General features: G+C 43.5%; 1 protein-coding gene across 1 annotated transcript in view; it reads left to right on the forward strand.

Moving 5' to 3' along the window:
* The window catches only part of si:dkey-183c6.8 (protein O-GlcNAcase), a 60,190-nt gene extending 49,469 nt beyond the window's left edge, over positions 1–10,721 (forward strand). The window contains exon 18 of the mRNA XM_064940104.1: positions 8,489–10,721. Within this exon, the coding sequence (XP_064796176.1) occupies positions 8,489–8,625 (137 nt within the window). The 3' untranslated portion in view covers positions 8,626–10,721. The remainder of the gene's footprint in view (positions 1–8,488) is intronic.
* Positions 10,722–18,643: the final 7,922 nt, after the last annotated feature.

The raw sequence follows: 18,643 nt of genomic DNA on the forward strand, positions 1-18,643 counted from the left end.
TAAACTCTCTGAAGAATGACATGAAGAACATTAGTAACATCACTGTAATGACAGATCACTTCACTCGCTATGCCCACTAAAGACCAGAAAGCCAGCACTGTGGCCAAGGTGCTTTGTTAAATGTCCATTATGGCCTGAATTCCTGCATCAACTCTGATCAGGGACTTTGAAAGTAGACTCATCCGGGAGGTCCTTCAGCTGGCTGGGATGAAGAAGTCATTCACATCGCCATACCATCCTCAAGAAAACCCGCAGCCAGAGAGATTCAATCGCGCACTGCTCTATAGGAACTCTTTTTTGTTGTTGTTTTTTTTGTGTGAATTTTACCCCTTTTTCTCCCCAATTTCGTGGTATCCAATTGTTTTAGTAGCTACTATCTTGTCTCATCGCTACAACTCCCGTACGGGCTCGAGAGAGACAAAGGTTGAAAGTAATGCGTCCTCCGATACACAACCCAACCAAGCAGCACTGCTTCTTAACACAGCGAGCATTTCAACCCGGAAGCCAGCCGCACCAATGTGTCGGAGGAAACACCGTGCACCTGGCAACCTTGGTTAGCGCGCACTGCGCCCGGCCCACCACAGGTGTCGCTGGTGCGCGATGAGACAAGGATATCCCTACCGGCCAAACCCTCCCTAATCCAGACGAGGCTAGGCCAATTGTGCGTCGCCCCACGGACCTCTCGGTCGCGGCTGGGGTTATGACAGAGCCTGGGTTATTGGCATAGTCTCTGGGCTCGCGCTGCAGTACAGTGCCAGCTGTGCCACCAGAGACTCTGGTGTGGCCTTAACCACTGTGCCATCCAGGAGGCCCACTAATAGGAACTCTTGGATCCAAACAAAAGTCCACATGGAGTCAGCATTTGGTGTACCTAGTCCATGCCTACAACTGCACCCAAAATTACTACTGGATTCTCCCCTTACTACCAGATGTTCGGGAGGGAGACTAGACTGCCCATTAATCTGTGCTTAGGAGTCACCCCGGATGGCAGCTCTGACCAAGACTACCTGAAGAACACCTCCAAATGAAGGGAACAGCTAAAGGAAGCCTATCAACTAGCCTCCACGGCAGCTTCAAGCAGGAACAAGATGAACAAAACAAGGTACGACAAGAGGGTGAGACATCAAGAGCTACAACCTGGTGGTTGTGTCCTTGTACAGAACTTGAGACTCCCAGGAAAGCACAAATTTGCCAACAGGTTGAAATCTGAACCTCGTGATAGTGCAGTGGCTACCTGGAATGCTCACATATCAAGTACATCCCACCGAGACCACTTGCTTCCCATTAGCCTGCTGAGTGGTTAATATGACGGTGAGACCATAGAACATAAATAGAGGATGGAGATACGTCATCAAAAGCATAAATCACCCGTCTCAGTTTCTGCCCTGGCATTTGATGAAGATGAGGAGGCAGTTGTGGGCCTCGCTATAGGAGAGGATGAAGGTGAAGGAATAAAGGAAGATGAAGGAAGCTCGGAAGAGGAAATGGGATCCTCTGAAGCTCCAGTGTTGGATTTTCCCTGGAGCAATGCCAGTACACAAGTCCTTCCCTCTCTCAGAAAGTTGAACCGGAGTGCCCCTCTGAAGATGAAAGCGAAGTGACCTCTGGAGGATAATTAAATGGCCCTAGTGTGCAACAGTCTCTGTGTCAAGCCCTAGTTTAGAGGAGTCACTAACCCCAAGGCCTAGCTCTGACGAGTCAGTAGCCCCAGTTCAGAAATCTTGCAATCCCTTGGCCCCAGTTCAGATTAGTTTTTAGTCCCAGTTCCCTCAGAGAAGAGACAGACTAAACCAATGGTTAGACTCACTTATGACCAGCTAAGAATGCCTTAATACACTCAGCTATCAGTCATACACAGAGGAGTCTCTCTTGCTGCAAATTTCACCTCATTACAGAGTGTTTTCTTGCACCACACACCTCATATTTCTGATTTTCTTTTGGTTTGAGGGTGTTTTTATATGCCTGTGCTTTACTGTTGCATAGTGTTAAGTGAGCTTATAGCTCAAGGTGTGTTGTAAACTGTGTTATGCGTTTAATTCATTGTAAATGCTTAATCTTATGTATTACTTCCCGTACATCAGGTTTTCCTAGGGAGGGATGAATGTAACACCCTGTAAAGACTTGGTGTAGTTTATTATGTGTGGCAATGCTCATGTCCGTGTTCTGGAACTGCCCACATCCCCATACAGGACTGTCTGCATCCACGTGTAGTGTGGCTGCAAGGATATTGGCAGGGTACACGTAGGTTGGGTTGAGGTGATCTTGTGGAACAACGACAGAGTTCACTAAGAGTGTTGAGACACTGACGTTTATTGTTCAATTAGCTTTTTGTTTAATAGTCAGGGGTAGTATGAGTGTAGCCAGCTCCTTTTCGCTCGCTATTCTTTTAATTTTGTGGTTCACTGGATTTGCTAGTCAAGCTTGTCTGTACAGCTAGCTAATGTTAGCTAGCTAGCTACTCTACCAGCAACGTCTTACCACTACATCACCGGCTGTCAGCAGTCCTACAAGTTACAGCTCGGCACAAATGGACCTCTCCAGTTGTTTCTTCCACCTGTTAAATTCCATGGAATGCTTGGCCCTCTCGTTGACGGATGCCAGCTAGTTCTCCTATCTTCACTGGATGGACTTTAACTTTGATATTTTAACCCCTCTGTGTCCTAGGACAGGGATCACATTTAAAATATTATTTTCTGTTTTTTTTGTTAAAACACTTGAGAGCTTTCAACTTTACTATCTGCCTACTTTTAGGTACAGTGACTTCAGAAAGTATTCATACTCCTTAACTTGCCCTGGTCTACTAACTGCTAGCCCATGCTAACTGCTTGCTTGCTAACCCGGCCTGCTGACTGCTAGCTTGCCCTGGTCTACTAGTTGCTAGCTTGTTTAGCTCCGGCCTACTAACTGTTAGCTTGTTAGCCTGCTAACTGTCTGAATCGCCATGACCCCAGCCAGCCCAACCACTCACTGGACCCATATGTTCACTTGGCTGCGCATGCCTCTCTCTAATATCAATATGCATTGTCCATTACTGTCATGGTTAGTGATTACTGTCTTATTTCACTGTAGAGCCTCTAGCCCTGCTCAATATGCCTTAACCAACCATGTTGTTCCACCTCCAATATATGCGATGACATCACCTGGTTTTAACATCTCTAGAGACTATATCTCTCTCTTCATTATTCAATGCCTTTACCTCCAATGTACTCACCTTACCTTTCTCTGTACACTATGCCTTGAATCTATGCTATTGTGCCCAGAAACCTGCTCCTTTTACTCTCTGTTCTGAACGTGCTAGACAGCCAGTTCGTATAGTCTTTAGCCGTACCCTTATCCTACTTCTCCTCTGTTCCTCTGGTGACGTGGAGGTTAATCCAGGCCCTGCAGTGCCTAGCTCCACTCCCACCCCCCAGGTGCTCTCATTCGTTGATTTCTGTAAATGTAAAAGCCTTGGTTTCATGCATGTTAACATTAGAAGCCTACTCCCTAAGTTTGAGTTACTCATTGCTTTAGCACACTCTGCCAACCCATATGTCTTAGCCGTGTCTGAATCCTGGCTTAGGAAAACCACCAAAAACCCTGAAAACGTTTTCCGCCAAGATAGAACTGCCAAAGGGGGCGGTGTTGAGATCCACTGCAAAGATAGATAGCCTGCAGGGTTCTGTATTACTAAGTCTGTACCCAAACAATTTGAGCTTCTACTTCTAAAAATTCACCTTTCCAGAAACAAGTTTCTCACTGTTGCTGCTTGCTATAGACCTCCCTCTGCCCCCAGCTATGCCCTCGATACCATATGTGAACTGATTGCCCCCCATCTATCTTCTGAGCTCATGCTACTAGGTGACCTAAACTGGGACATGCTTTTAACACCCCGGCCATCCTACAAACTAAGCTTGATGCCCTCAATCTCACACAAGTTATCAATGAACCTACCAGGTACAACCCCAAATCAGTAAACACGGGCACCCTCATAGATGTCATTCTAACTAATTTGCCCTCCAAATACACCTCTGCTGTTTTCAATCAAGATCTCAGCGATCACTTCCTCATTGCCTGCATCCGTAATGGGTCTGCGACCAAACGACCACCCCTCATCACTGTCAAACTCTCCCTGAAACACTTCTGCGAGCAGGCCTTTCTAATCGACGTGGCCGGGGTATCCTGGAATGACATTGACCTCATCCCGTCAGTAGATGATGCCTGGCTATTCTTTAAAAGTGCCTTCCTCACCGTCTTAACCCGTTGGTGTTAGGGGGGAGTATTTTCATTTTTGGAGAAAAAAAAACGTTTTAAACTGGATATTTTGTCAGGAAAAGATTCTAGAATATGCATATAATTGACAGCTTTGGATAGAAAACACTGTAACGTTTCCAAAACTGTAAAGATATTGTCTGTGAGTATAACAGCACTGATGTTGCAGGCGAAAGCCTGAGAAAAATCCAATCCGGAAGTGCCCCAGGTTTTGAAAGCGCTGCATTCCAATGACTCCCTATTCAGCTGTGAATGTACCATCAACGAGCTTCCGCTTTCTACGTATTCCCCAAGGTGTCTACAGCATTGCTTTTCTGTTGAAGAATAGCTGTAGGCAGCCACATTGCGTAAGTGGTCACATGGTGGCTCCGAGAGAGGTTCTCGCATTAAATACAGAGGTAGCCATTACTCATAACGAATTTTCCCGATATTATCGAATAGATATTAGAAAAACACCTTGAGGATGGATTCTAAACAACGTTTGCCATGTTTCTGTTGATATTATGGAGCTAATTTGGAATATTTTTCGGCGTTGTGGTGACCACAATTTCCGGGTGATTTCTCAGCCAAACGTGAAGAACAAACGGAGCTATTTTGCCTACAAAAATAATATTTTGGGTAAAAATGAACTTTGGCTGTCTACCTGGGAGTCTCGTGAGTGAAACGTGAGTGAAAACATCTGAAGTTCATCAAAGGTAAACGATTTAATTTGATTGCTTTTCTGATTTCCGTGACAAGTTTGCCTGCTGCTAGCAAGGCATAATGCTATGCTAGGCTATGATAAACTTACACAAATGCTTGTCGAGCGTTGGCTGTAAAGCATATTTTGCAAATCTGAGATGACAGGGTGATTAACAAAAGGCTAAGCTGTGTTCCAATATATTTCACTTGTGATATTCATGAATAGGAAGATTTTCTTGGAAGAGTTATGTCCATTGCGTTATGTTAATTAGTGTCAGATGATGATAACGGTCCCGTTCACGGGATGGGGTGTCACTAGAGGTTATTAAATAAGAATACCCCTCTCAAAAAATGTAGAACTAGGAATTGATATAGTTCTTGGTTCACGCCAGACCTGTCTGCCCTTGACCAGCACAAAAACATGCTGTGGCGTTCTGTATTAGCATCGAGTAGCCCCCGTGATATGCAAATTTTCAGGGAAGTTAGAAACAAATATACACAGGCAGTTAAAAAAGCTAAGGCAAGATTTTTAAAACAGAAATTTGCATCCTGTAGTACTAACTCAAAATAGTTCTGGGACACTGTAAAGTCCATGGAGAATAAGAGCACCTCCTCCCAGCTGCCCACTGCTCTGAGGCTAGGAAACACTGTCACCACCGATAAATCCACTATAATTGATAATTTCAATAAGCATTTCTCTACGGCTGGCAATGCTTTAGACATGCTACCCCTACCCCGGCACCCTCCACAGCAACCCGCCAAAACCCCCACCCAAATCCAGATAGCTGATGTTCTGAAAGAGCTGCAAAATCTGGACCCCAACAAATCAGCCGGGCGAGACAATCTGGACCCTCTCTTTCTAAAATTATCTGTCAATTGTTGCAACCCCTATTGCTAGCCTGTTCAACCGCTCTTTCGTATCGTCTGAGATTCCCAAAGATTGGAAAGCTGCCGTGGTCATCCCCTCTTCAAAGGGGGTGACACACTAGACCCAAACTGCTACAGAGCTATATCTATCCTACACTGTCTTTCTAAGGTCTTCGAAAGCCAAGTTAACAAACAGATTACTGACCATTTCGAATCTCACCATACCTTCTCCGCTATGCAATCTGGTTTCAGAGCTGGTCATGGGTGCACCTCAGCCACGCTCAAGGTTCTAAACGACATCATAACCACCATCGATAAGAGACATTACTGTGCAGCCGTATTCATCGACCTGACCAAGGCTTTCGACTCTGTCAATCACAACATTCTTATTGGCAGACTCGACAGCCTTGGTTTCTCAAATGATTGCCTCACCTGATTTACCAACTACTTCTCTGATAGAGTTCAGTGTGTCAAATCGGAGGGCCTGTTGTCCGGACCTCTGACAGTCTCTATGGGTGTGCCACAGGGTTCAATTCTCGGGCCGACTCTCTTTTCTATATACATCAATGTTGTTGCTCTTGGTGCTGGTATTTCTTTGATCCACCTCTACGCAGACGACACCATTCTGCATACTTCTGGCCCCTCCTTGGACACTGTGTTAACTAACCTCCAGACGAGCTTCAATGTCATACAACTCTCCTTCCGTGGCCTCCAACTGCTCTTAAACGCAAGTAAAACTAAATGCATGCTTTTCAATCGATCGCTGCCCGCACCTGCTCGCCCGTCCAGCATGACTACTCTGGACAGCTCTGACTTAGAATACGTGGACAACTACAAATACCTGGGTGTCTGGTTAGACTGTAAACTCTCCTTCCAGACTCACATTAAGCATCTCCAATCCAAAATTAAATCTAGAATCGGCTTCCTATATCACAACAAGTCTCACATCTCCCTCACTAGCTTTAAGCACCAGCTGTCAGACCAGCATACAGATCACTGCACCTGTACATAGCCTATCTGTAAACTGTCCATCTATCTACCTACCTCATCCCTATACTGGTATTTATTTATTTTGCTCCTTTGCACCCCAGTATCTCTACCTGCACATTCATCTTCTGCCAATCTACCATTCCAGTGTTTAATTGATATATTGTAACTACTTCGCCACCATGGCCTATTTATTTCCTTAACTTACCTCATTTGCACATAACAAAAAGTCTTTATTTTGTTCTACTGTATTATTGACTGTATGTTTTGTTTATTCCATGTGTAACTCTGTTGTTTTATGTGTCGAATTGCTACGATTTATCTTGGCCAGGTCGCAGTTGCAAATGAGAACTTGTTCTCACCTAGCCTACCTGGTTAAATAAAGGTTAAATTAAAAAAAATGTATTCCAGATTTGTTAAAACCTGAATTCAAAATGGATAAAATAGATTTTTAATCTGACCTATAGTACCAGTCAAACGTTTTGGACACCAACTCATTAAAGAGTTTTTCTTTATTTGTACTATTTTCTACATTGTAGAAATGTAGAATACTAGTGAAGCTGTGAAATAACACATATAGAATCATATAGTAACCAAAAAAAGTGTTAAACAGATAAAAATATAAGGGCTTAAAAATTGACCGACTGCAGCCACCCAAGTCATAGACTGTTTTCTCTGTTACTGCATGGTAAGCGTTACCGATGCACCAATTCAGGAACCAACAGGACCCAGAACAGCTTCTAACCCAAGCCATAAGTCTGATAAATATTTAGTTAAATAGTTAACCAAATAGCTACCCAGACTATCTGCATTGACCCCAGTCTTACCTACCTACAAGTTATGGAAATATGCTCTTTTTTAGTATTTCTCCAGTAGGTTTCCTCAAGTAGAAAGCCTTCACTTCTATGTCAAAGATAATAAATCTAAAATACTATAGTAAATACTACACTATACTACAATCTGCAGTTTTATTTTACTACTATATTTATACTATAGTTCACTGTAGTAGGTAGAACCCTTCATAGAAGGCTCTAGGAAGAAACGTAAGATGATAAAATGGTTCCTGGTAGAATCGTTTTATAGAGGGTTCTTGGAAGAACTCTTCAAAAGGTTCTACCTAGCACCAAAAAAGGTTCCCCTATGGGGACAAACCGAAAACCGACAAACCGAAAAACCTAGAGTGTAGGGCGGCAGGTAGCCTAGTGGTTAGACCGTTGGACAGTAATCGCAAGATTGCTACTTTGAATCCCAGAGCCGACTAGGTGAAAAATATATCGATCTGACCTTGAGAAAGGCACATAACCCAAATTGCTCCAGGGTCGGCGTCAATAATGGCTGATTCCTGGCAGATTTCCATTTCACACTACAGACTTGTACAGGTTAGACACTCGTACATGTGTGAAACAGGACAAATGTAAGCACACTGGTTAAAGGTAGTGCACTATGTAGGGAATATGGTGCCATTTGGGAGGTAACCTTTGTCTTTCTGGTTGTTCTAGTTTAGGGGTGTCAAACTCATTCCACGGATGGCTGAGATTTTTTGTTTTGTTATTTCCTTCATGGAATGAGTTTGACACATGTTCTACTTTCTCTTCTCTGCTCGCTCTCATATTTCTATCAACGATCATCTTATTCACTCTTTGTCTCTCTCTGTGTGTGTGTGCACGTGTGGTGTGTGTGTGTGTGTGTGTGTGTGTTACAGGTTCTCATGGTGTGTTCTGTGAGATGCAGCCTACAGATCGCATGAGGCTGGACTTCCTGACTAAACTAGGCTTCCTGGAGATCATCAGAGGAGAGGCACGACACAGAGAGGGAGTGGTACTGGGCAGGCTGCTCTGAACACACACACACAGAAATGTACACACAAGAGGTGTAATGGTTTACCAAACCCACGGTTCGGTATGCACATGATTACTCATCAAAACTACATTTTAAAATAAAGTGCAATATGCGTGTGAAATCAATGTGTAAAAATGGCTCAGACATTGTATAGGTCTATGCTAATAATATTTTTCTTACAAAGAGAAAAATATTTCACTTGTGTGACTCATAAAGAGAGCATGTCTGTAGCACAGTACTTCTCATCTCCCACTCCGGGGTAATGTAATGGGCTGTCACTGTTAAGTAGCTCTGTATACCTGGAGGTCCATTCATCTGTGGTAACAGAGTGTGAATTGGCAAATTAATTTTCGCCATTGTACAGAACTAGTTCCCGGCTGCGCCTCACAAAATGACAGTTTTTAAGTGCACCAATTAAGATCACAATTTTGATTACAATGTGCGCATAGGCTGTATTTGTTTTAAGGGAATAGCCAGAAATGTTGTTTTTTTTTCAGTACAGAATTACTTGAGGCATACATCGCAGCATAGGCATAGCATATATTTAAAAAAAAATGTTTTCATTAAAGTTCATAGTACGACCCGAGGTCCCTGTACTGCCACCGTTATACCCCAATACACACCCATACATGCACGCGCTCACCCATTCATTTGCATGCATGCACGCACACGCACACACACACACACACACACACACAGCACATGCTCAAAAACACACATATACTCATATAAACACTGGAGTACAAAAGGAACAATATAACTACTGTAAGCTTAATCACACACAGGTGATACAGGGTAATGGATTACACAGTGCTCTCTTTACACACACGAAAACACATGAAAAGACAGAGGGCAAACATTCACACGAACACACACAAACACATATGCGAACACAGATATGAACACACACAAGGCTGAGGGTTATATGGATGATGAAGACAGGCACAAAACCAATATGTACATCAGATGGCACACACACAAACACACACACTGATAAATCTTACTCAGCGTAGGACATATAGCATCATTCATCACGTCCTTTTATTTCTATCTTCTAGAAGCACAAGAACAACAACGCATCCTTTAAACGTTTTATACCTGAGACATGTCTTCACTAAAAACCAGTAATGCCCTTTTCTATTGAGGAGACTTGGGCTGGGATTCAATCTGATCCTGCTTGTAGACAATGCAGCTTTTAAAGGCAATATCCCCACGTTTGCAGAGATCGCATTCAAGGGATGGGCACGGACCCTGGAACTGACCATATATGTAGCTTTATTACTTTCTTGTGTGTTTTTGTTCCACTTGACTTTTTTTAATAGTACTACTAAAAGCTGCAACATGGAAATTACTTTTAAACAACAACCACGCTGCAACAAGTTTCGGATTGAATCCGGCCTTGGTTGAGAAGACTGTCATCGTCTATGTCTTTTACCTTTATTCAATTTAATGAGAATAATACACTTTATTTATAGAGTTAGGTTACAGATGGAAGGGATTTAGTTATCAAAATCTTTGGCTAGGTGAGTGTTTGAGAACACTGCAAACATGTCAGGTTTTTTCTCTCGATCACTTCCTAACCATTCGTCTCCTATCTGTGACTACTTTTCTAGAACAGCAGCGCTTACTATTCATTGTCCTTGTATCACTGTCCCAAATGACACCCTATTCCATATTTCGTGCACTATGGTCAAAAGTAGTGTACTATATAGGGAATAGGGGGCCATTGGGACGGAGCCTTTGTCTTTGCTTCAGTGAACAATGGTTGTTTTGTAATGAGGTCTGTTGTTAGATGTGTATAGCCTTGTTCATTCCATTTAAAGGCAATGGTCCCAGAGATCACATTCATGGTAAAAGCTGGAGAGGTTGGTTCAATGAGAAATTACCTTTAAATGTCAAACGTGCTACAACGCAGTTTCGGACTGAATCCCGGCCTGACTGTTCATTCAGGGTGTGTGAGGGTTAAACTATCATGTTACTGTGTAGAAAGTCTGTGTTTACAAATTACTGCAGTAATACCAATGTTTTAAAATGTAACATTTTATAAAAATATTTTTTGTGTTGACACTATTAAAATATTTTTTCCTCTCCTTGTGCCTTTCAGTGTCTGTGCCTTTTTGTCTTCCATCATGTCATGAGGTTATATCTCTTTAAGAAATTTTAGTCATTTTTTCACATCTACAGTTCCTTCACAAATTCTTCATACCCCTTATTGCACATTTTCTGCAAGGACTCCCAAGTCCGATGACAAGCATACCCATAACATGATGCAGCCACCTCCATGCTTGAAAATATGAAGTGGTATTCAGTGATGTGTAGTGTTGGATTTTCCCCAAACATAATGCTTTGTATTCAGGAACAAAATGTGTATTTCTTTGCCACATTTTTAGCAGTATTACATAAGTGACTTGTTGCAAACAGGATGCATGTTTTGGAATATTTTTCATTCAGTGCAGGCTTTCTTTTCACTCTGTCATTTAGGTTAGTATTGTGGAGTAACTACAATGTTGTTTGTCCATCCTCAGTTTTATCATATCACAACCATTAAACTGTAACTGTTTTAAAATCACCATAGACATCATTGTGAGTAGTGTCTTTCCTCTCTGTCAACTGAGTTAAGAAAGACGCCTGTATCTTTGTAGTGACTGAGTGTATTTACACACCTTCCAAAGACCAATAACTTCCCTATTCTTAAAGGGATATTCAACGTCTTTTTATTTTAAACATCTACCAATTTGTGCCCTTTGTGGGGCATTAAAAACCTCCCTGGGGGGCTGGGGCAGTCGCTTGGCCAGGAGCTAGGGCTGGGTCCAGGGGAGAGAGGTTTGTGTGTGTGTGGAGGTATCAGCATGGCTGTCTGAGGAGGGGGTAGGAGTGGACATGGTGGAACTGGAAGAACATCTGGTGTAGCCCAGAGGGCCTGTGGGGACTCAGCAGAGAGCTGGAAGAAGAAGAAATTATCAAGAAGTCATTATTTACATTATATATGTCGGTCTGTGTGGCTATAACTGTCTGTCTGGCTGGCTGATTGATGCAGTCAGTCAGTCGGTCTGTGTCTGTCTTCTAAAGCTACGAAGTTATATAAATTCTGTGTTGGTGTAACAGTATAACCTTAAACCGTCCCCTCGCCCATACCCGGGCGCAAACCAGGGACCCTCTGCACACATCAACAACAGTCACCCTTGAAGCATCGTTACCCATCGCCCTTGCAGAGCAAGGGGAACTACTACTTCAAGGTCTCAGAGCAAGTGACGTCACCGATTGAAACGCTATTTAGCGCGAACCATCGCTAACTAAGCTAGCGTTTCACATCCGTTACACCCTTTTGACCTCCTCCTTTTCCGCAGCAACCAGTGATCCGGGTCAACAGCATCAATGTAACAGTATAACATTAAACCGTCCCCTCGCCCATACCAGGGCGCCAACCAGGGACCCTCTGCACACATCAACAACAGTCACCCTCGAAGCGTCATTACCCATCGCTCCACAAAAGCCGCAGCCCTTGCAGAGCAAGAGGAACTACTACTTCAAGGTCTCAGAGTAAGTGACGTCACCGATTGAAACGCAGGAGCAGGAGAGCCAAGGAGAATGAGCGAGTCAAAACAACCAGCCTGAAGACACGAGGCATGGGGAGGAATATCCTAATAAAGCTTAAAGGGATGGAGGGGAGGGGACAGGAAAATATAATAATAGATGCCATTTAGCAGATGCTTTTATCCATAGTGCCTTTCAGTCATACGTGCATACATTTTACATATGGGTGGTCCTGGGAATCAAACTCACTATCCTGGTAATGTAAGCACCATGCTCTACCAACTGAATTAGAGTACTTGACTTAGCGACAGAGGAGGGAGACAGGTATGGATTGAGGGAGTGTATTTGGGAGAGATACGGGTTAGGGTCAATTCCATCACAATTTCTCTTTGTTCCTGAATTTAATTTGAATTGACCCTAACCTAGGGTGAGTCCGGTGAGATATCATACATTTACATTTTGATATTAAGGGAGTGGGTGTTTAGACGATAGTAAACAATAGTAGACTCCCAGTGAGCACCTTCCAAAGTCTGGCATGAACCGAATCTGCACCATACATAGACGTCAATAATTGGTTCTGATTTGGTCGGATCTGCACCAATCACAGTTGTCTGGTGTGTGTCTAACTTCCTGATAAATTTGAAAAATTTTGTTGATACCAGTTTCAATCGGTCAGCGCCACTGACTGACTTGCTGGGGCTAGCATATTTTTGTACAATTCATGTGATAGGTAGCTAGCAACCTAGCTACCTAACACATACCTTGCCTAAACACGGTTCAGTAGCATGTTAGCTAGCACAAGAGCTAAGGTTTGTAGGTTGCTAACAAATATATAAGTTAATTTGACATCAAAGCAAAACTTTTGGTGTTGGAAGAGGCTGTTTTGGGAGGATGCATCAACACCCTGGAAATATGTTTGGTGCACTCACTCACACTATTTGACTGATAAGGTAAGTAAATGCATGTATTCTCAAATGTTGCTATCTCATACATTCATTATTTTAAATAATTAGCTAGATATTTTCCTTGCTTTAAACTAGCAGCTAGCTCATATTGATCATGTGTTCCTTCTCTTTCTAGAAGCAATTGGCTACAAGGGAAAAATACAGTGAGTCTTTCAATCAAATTGAGGACAGAGAAATGTGTGCACCAGACAGGTCAAGGCATCTTGCGTGCATGGCTTCGAGATGTAAATTACACACACGAAAAATGTTGGGTTGTTGGGATGACCCAATTGCTGGGTTGCAGGTCAAGTGGGTCAGTAGTTGGGTTGTTTTTCAGTTTGTTGTGTGTGTTGTAAATACAGCAAGGTTGAGTTATTGGTGCTGGGTTATTAAGGTTGAGTTATGGATATTTGACCCAGCCAGTGGGTTAGTTATCCCACCATCAGTGTGAAGTCCACAAGGATGCTTGCAAACGTTCTAGTGCGACAGTGACTGACGAGTGGAAAATGGCTAACCTTATTTCGACAGACTAACACGGAACCCAAACCAACACCAAGCTAGCTAAATAGGACAAATTAGCAAGCAAGTGCAAGCTAGCTAGCTAAATTGCCATTAATGTTTTAATACTTTTCAACCTGTCCCCAAATTAATGTAATTGGTTCAGATTTTGTTTTGATATTTTAACCTGCGTGTCATGATCGCATTTGGTGTGGGGGGACAAAATGCAAAAATGCACAATGGCGCATGCGCACAGCCGGTTTGGGATCCGTGTTAAGGGTGTTTTGGCTGACTGAAAACGTTAAGTACTAATTACGAATGTGATGGTCATTCAGGTTAAGTAGATAGTCTTATCATAATTAGGTAGGTAGCTAATGTTAGATAGCTAATGACCGTTAGCTGACTAACTGTTTTCTGAGGTATTATCTCTGGCTATAGTAATGTTAGCTAGGTTACTGAAGTGCTGTTGCAGAATATAACTAAATGTATGGTTTTAGCTAGTTGGCTAACTGTCAGTATCTATAACGGTAACTACCTTAGCTAAGTCTGACACTTCTTCTGGACTGTCTCTGACACTTTTTCACTTGTTAGCCTGCTAACTAAGTTACCTTAGTTTATATTTATTCTCCATCTGGTTTAATTTAACCAAGAAATTATGCAGGCTTATCTCATGCTTGAATGGTGATTGATTGAGTTAGCTTGCGTTACTGTACTGGTTTTCAAAGGTTTCTGGCAGGCAGTGGCAGCTTTAGTCGGACTTGTGAACTTGCGAAGGATGGATGCTAATTCTGTTAGCTAGCTAACGTTAGAGTTGACCTTAAACTTCGCCACAGCCTTTTAGAACCATGCACCCACTTTGGTACTAGATACATTACATGCACAGTTACCATAGTCTTCCCTTAATTTTACCATACTTTCTTTATTGGTCATTTTCACAGATTCTGTTAAAGTGACCAACCTGACACATATCACATGATCGGAGCAGCTCATGGGTATTTAGGGGTAAAGGGCCTTGCTCAAGGGCACAACAGCAGTAGGTGGTACTCATTCTTCTCTTTTCTCACTCCCTTGTATTTAGAAATATGGGTGACACTATCCCTTTAAAATATTCCTTCTAAGCTTCGTGGTTAAGATTGTTGTGCCAGTAACTGATGCACAAATTGACCAAAAGTATGTGTACACCTGCTAGTCGAACATCTCATTCTAAAATCACGGGCATTAATATGGAGTTGCCCCTCCCCCCCTTTTGCTGCTATAACAGCCTCCATTCTTCTGGGGAGGCCACAAAAGCATTAGAGGTTGGGCACTGATGCAGGGTTTTTAAGCCTGGCTCGCAGTCAGCATTCATATTCTTCGCAAAGTTGTATGATTGGGTTGAGGTCAGGGCTCTGTGCAGGCCAGGCAAGTTCTTCCACACTGATCTCTACAAACTATTTCTGAATGGACAATTTCTGTATGGACCTTGCGGTGCATGGGGCATTGTCATGCTGAAACAGATAAGGGCTTTCCACAAAGTTGGAAGCAAAACATCCTCTAGAAGGTCAATTTATGCTGTAGAGTTAAGACTTCCATTCACTGGAACTAAGGTGCCAAGCCCAAGCCATGAAAAACAGACCCAGACCATTACTATACAGATGGCACTATGCATTCGGGCAGGTAGCATTCTCCTGGCATCTGCCAAACTAAGATTTGTCCCTTGTACTGCCAGATGGTGAAGCGTGATTCACCAGTCCAGAGACCACGTTTCCACTGCTCCAGTCCAATGGCGGCGAGCTTTACACCACTCCAGCCGAGGGTTGGCATTGCGCATGGTGATCATAGGCCTGTGTGCGGCAGCTCGGCCTTGGAAACCCATTTCATGACGCTCCCGACGAACAGTTCTTGTGCTGACGTTCTTCCAGAGGCAGTTTGGAACTCTGTAGTGAGTGCTGCCACCAAAGAGAGGCAATTTTTACAGACTGTGCTTCTGCACTCTGGAGTCCAGTTCTGTGAGCTTGTGTGGCTGAGCCGTTGTTGCTCCTAGACGTTTCCACTTCAAAATAACAACACTTAGTTGACCGGGGCACGTCTAGCAGGGCAGAAATTTGACAAAAGGACTTGTTGGAAAGGTGGTATGCTATGACTGTGACGTGTTGAAAGTCACTGAGCTCTTCAGTAAGGACATTCTACTGCCAGTGTTTGTCTGGAGATTGCATGGCTGTGTGCTTGATTTTATACACGTCAGCACCGGTTGTGGCTGAAATTGCAGAATCCACTAATTTGAATGAGTGTCCACATTCTTTTGTATATAGTTAGTGTAGTTTGTTCCATCTTGCAGCTTCAGGGATTCTAATCAGCAATCTGCCTTTCTGCCCTTAAAGGCCGTTAACCCCCAACAGCAACTGTTCCCACACCTCGAAGATGTGTATTTTGTTTTAAGGCAGCCACCTGCACCTCTCTGATTCATATGGGTTGGGTTAAATGTGGAAGACAACATTTCAGTTTAATGCATTCACTTGTGCAACTGATTAGCTTTACTGCTGCAAAATAGAGGGTAGAAGGGAAGAGATGGACCAGAAAATTCTCTTGCTTTTGGACAACTCAACTATAGTCGGAAGATGATGAAGAACGTAAAAGCCTTACATGCTGTGAGTATTCTGTAAATGCAACCTTTTTTATACAGGTGGGAAGGTCCTCAGGATATACATAAGGAATGTGGACACCAAGCATGAGCAGTAGCTGTCTTGCCAGGTACATGTTGAAAGAGTTGTGTATTTTGAAAACTGATTGTTTGAAGGAATTCAAAATTAATTTAATACTTTGTACACACAACAGTGTCAAATGTGATTGGGGCAGCCCAGATGACCAAGTAGCTGAACATCTGGCAGGCAAACCAGGTTGCGGGGGACATGAAGGTGACCGCGATCCAGAGGGCTCAGTCTACCAGACAGAATGGGGTCGAGATAGTCCGAGGGTATCCGTGTCTGCTGGATACTCCAGGCATGGTGGTTAAATTTTTTAACCTAAACATTAGACTTGAATTTGTTGCGCATGGAGAGCTATGACCACACGGGTCTGGAAAGGAAGCTTTTTGTTAACCTCTGTAAGTCTAAGCCATTGGAGGGGGATACGGTGGGAACATGTGGATCTGAGCAAGTGTGATGTCATACGGTGATCACTACATAAATAGTCATTTTAAACATTCATGAAAATACAAGTGTCTCACATGGGTTGAAAGCCTAGAATCTTGCTAATCCAACTGCGTTGTCAGATTTTAAATAAGGATTTACTGCGAAAGAATACGATGCGATTATCGGAGAACAACGCCCCATAAATAAAAACTATTCAACCAGAACAGGCGTAACATGACAAATTGCAATAAAATAAATTGTTTACGTTTGACGATCTTCCTCTGTTTGCAATCACAAAGCTCATTGTTACACAATGAATGGTCTTTTGTTTGATAAAATAGTTTTATAGCCTAACACGAAACATTTTGTGAACAGCTTGTCGTGAATTCCATCTCATTCCATTTTCGACGACACATTCGACAACACATGGTCACTTTTGAATGCCGGCGGTGCTTTCACTCTAGTGGTAGCATGAGACGGAGTCTACAACCCACACAAGTGGCTCAGGTAGTGCAGCTCATCCAGGATGGCACATCAATGCGAGCTGTGGCAAGAAGGTTTGCTGTGTCTGCCAGCCTAGTGTCCAGAGCATGGAGGCGCTACCAGGAGACAGGCCAGTACATCAGGAGATGTGGAGGAGGCCGTAGGAGGGCAACAACCCAGCAGCAGGACCGCTACCTCTGCCTTTGTGCAAGGAGGAGCACTGCCAGAGCCCTGTAAAATGACCTCCAGCAGGCCACAAATGTGCATGTGTCTGCTCAAACGGTCAGAAACAGACTCCATGAGGGTGGTATGAGGGCCCGACGTCCACAGGTGGGGGTTGTGCTTACATCCCAACACCGTGCAGGATGTTTGGCACTTGCCAGAGAACACCAAGATTGGCAAATTGGTCACTGGTGCCCTGTGCTCTTCACAGATGAAAGCAGGTTCACACTGAGCACGTGACAGACGTGAAAGAGTCTTGAGACGCCGTGGAGAACGTTCTGCTGCCTGCAACATCCTCCAGCATGACCGGTTTGGCGGTGGGTAGGTCATGGTGTGGGGTGGCATTTCTTTGGGGGGCCGCACAGCCCTCCATGTGCTCGCCAGATGTAGCCTGACTGCCATTAGGTACCGAGATGAGATCCTCAGACCCCTTGTGAGACCATATGCTGGTGCGGTTGGCACTGGGTTCCTCCTAATGCAAGACAATGCTAGACCTCATGTGGCTGGAGTGTGTCAGCAGTTCCTGCAAGAGGAAGGTATTTATGCTATGGACTGGCCCGCCCGTTCCCCAGACCTGAATCCAATTGAGAAAATCTGGGACATCATGTCTCGCTCCATCCACCAACGCCACGTTGCACCACAGACTGTCCAGGAGTTTGCGGATGCTTTAGTCCAGGTCTGGAAGGAGATCCCTCGGGAGACCATCCGCCACCTCATCAGGAGCATGCCCAGGCGTTGTAGGGAGGTCATACAGGCACGTGGAGGCCACACACACTACTGAGCCTCATTTTGACTTGTTTTAAGGACATTACATCAAAGTTGGATCCGCCTGTAGTGTGGTTTTCCACTTTAATTTTGAGTGTGACTCCAAATCCAGACCTCCATGTGTTGATAAATTTGATTTCCATTGATAATTTTTGTGTGATTTTGTTGTCAGCACATTCAACTATGTAATGAAAAAAGTATTCAATAAGAGTATTTCATTCATTCAGATCTTGAATGTGTTATTTTAGTGTTTATTTTTTTGAGCAGTGTATATCAATCAGTATGGTGACTAAGTCAGGGAAAGCTAAATCTAAGTGTAGATCTACAGATGTACACACCATTTTAGAAGAAATTGATCGGGAAAGTGAGAGAGATTGTTGGAGGACGATTCATTTAGCGATTCCCAAATGGAGGAATATTTTTTGAACTGAGAGTGGTTTTGGACTTGTAAGTTCTCATGCT

This window comes from Oncorhynchus masou, chromosome 27 (assembly GCF_036934945.1).
Source record: "Oncorhynchus masou masou isolate Uvic2021 chromosome 27, UVic_Omas_1.1, whole genome shotgun sequence".
Taxonomy (NCBI): domain Eukaryota; kingdom Metazoa; phylum Chordata; class Actinopteri; order Salmoniformes; family Salmonidae; genus Oncorhynchus; species Oncorhynchus masou.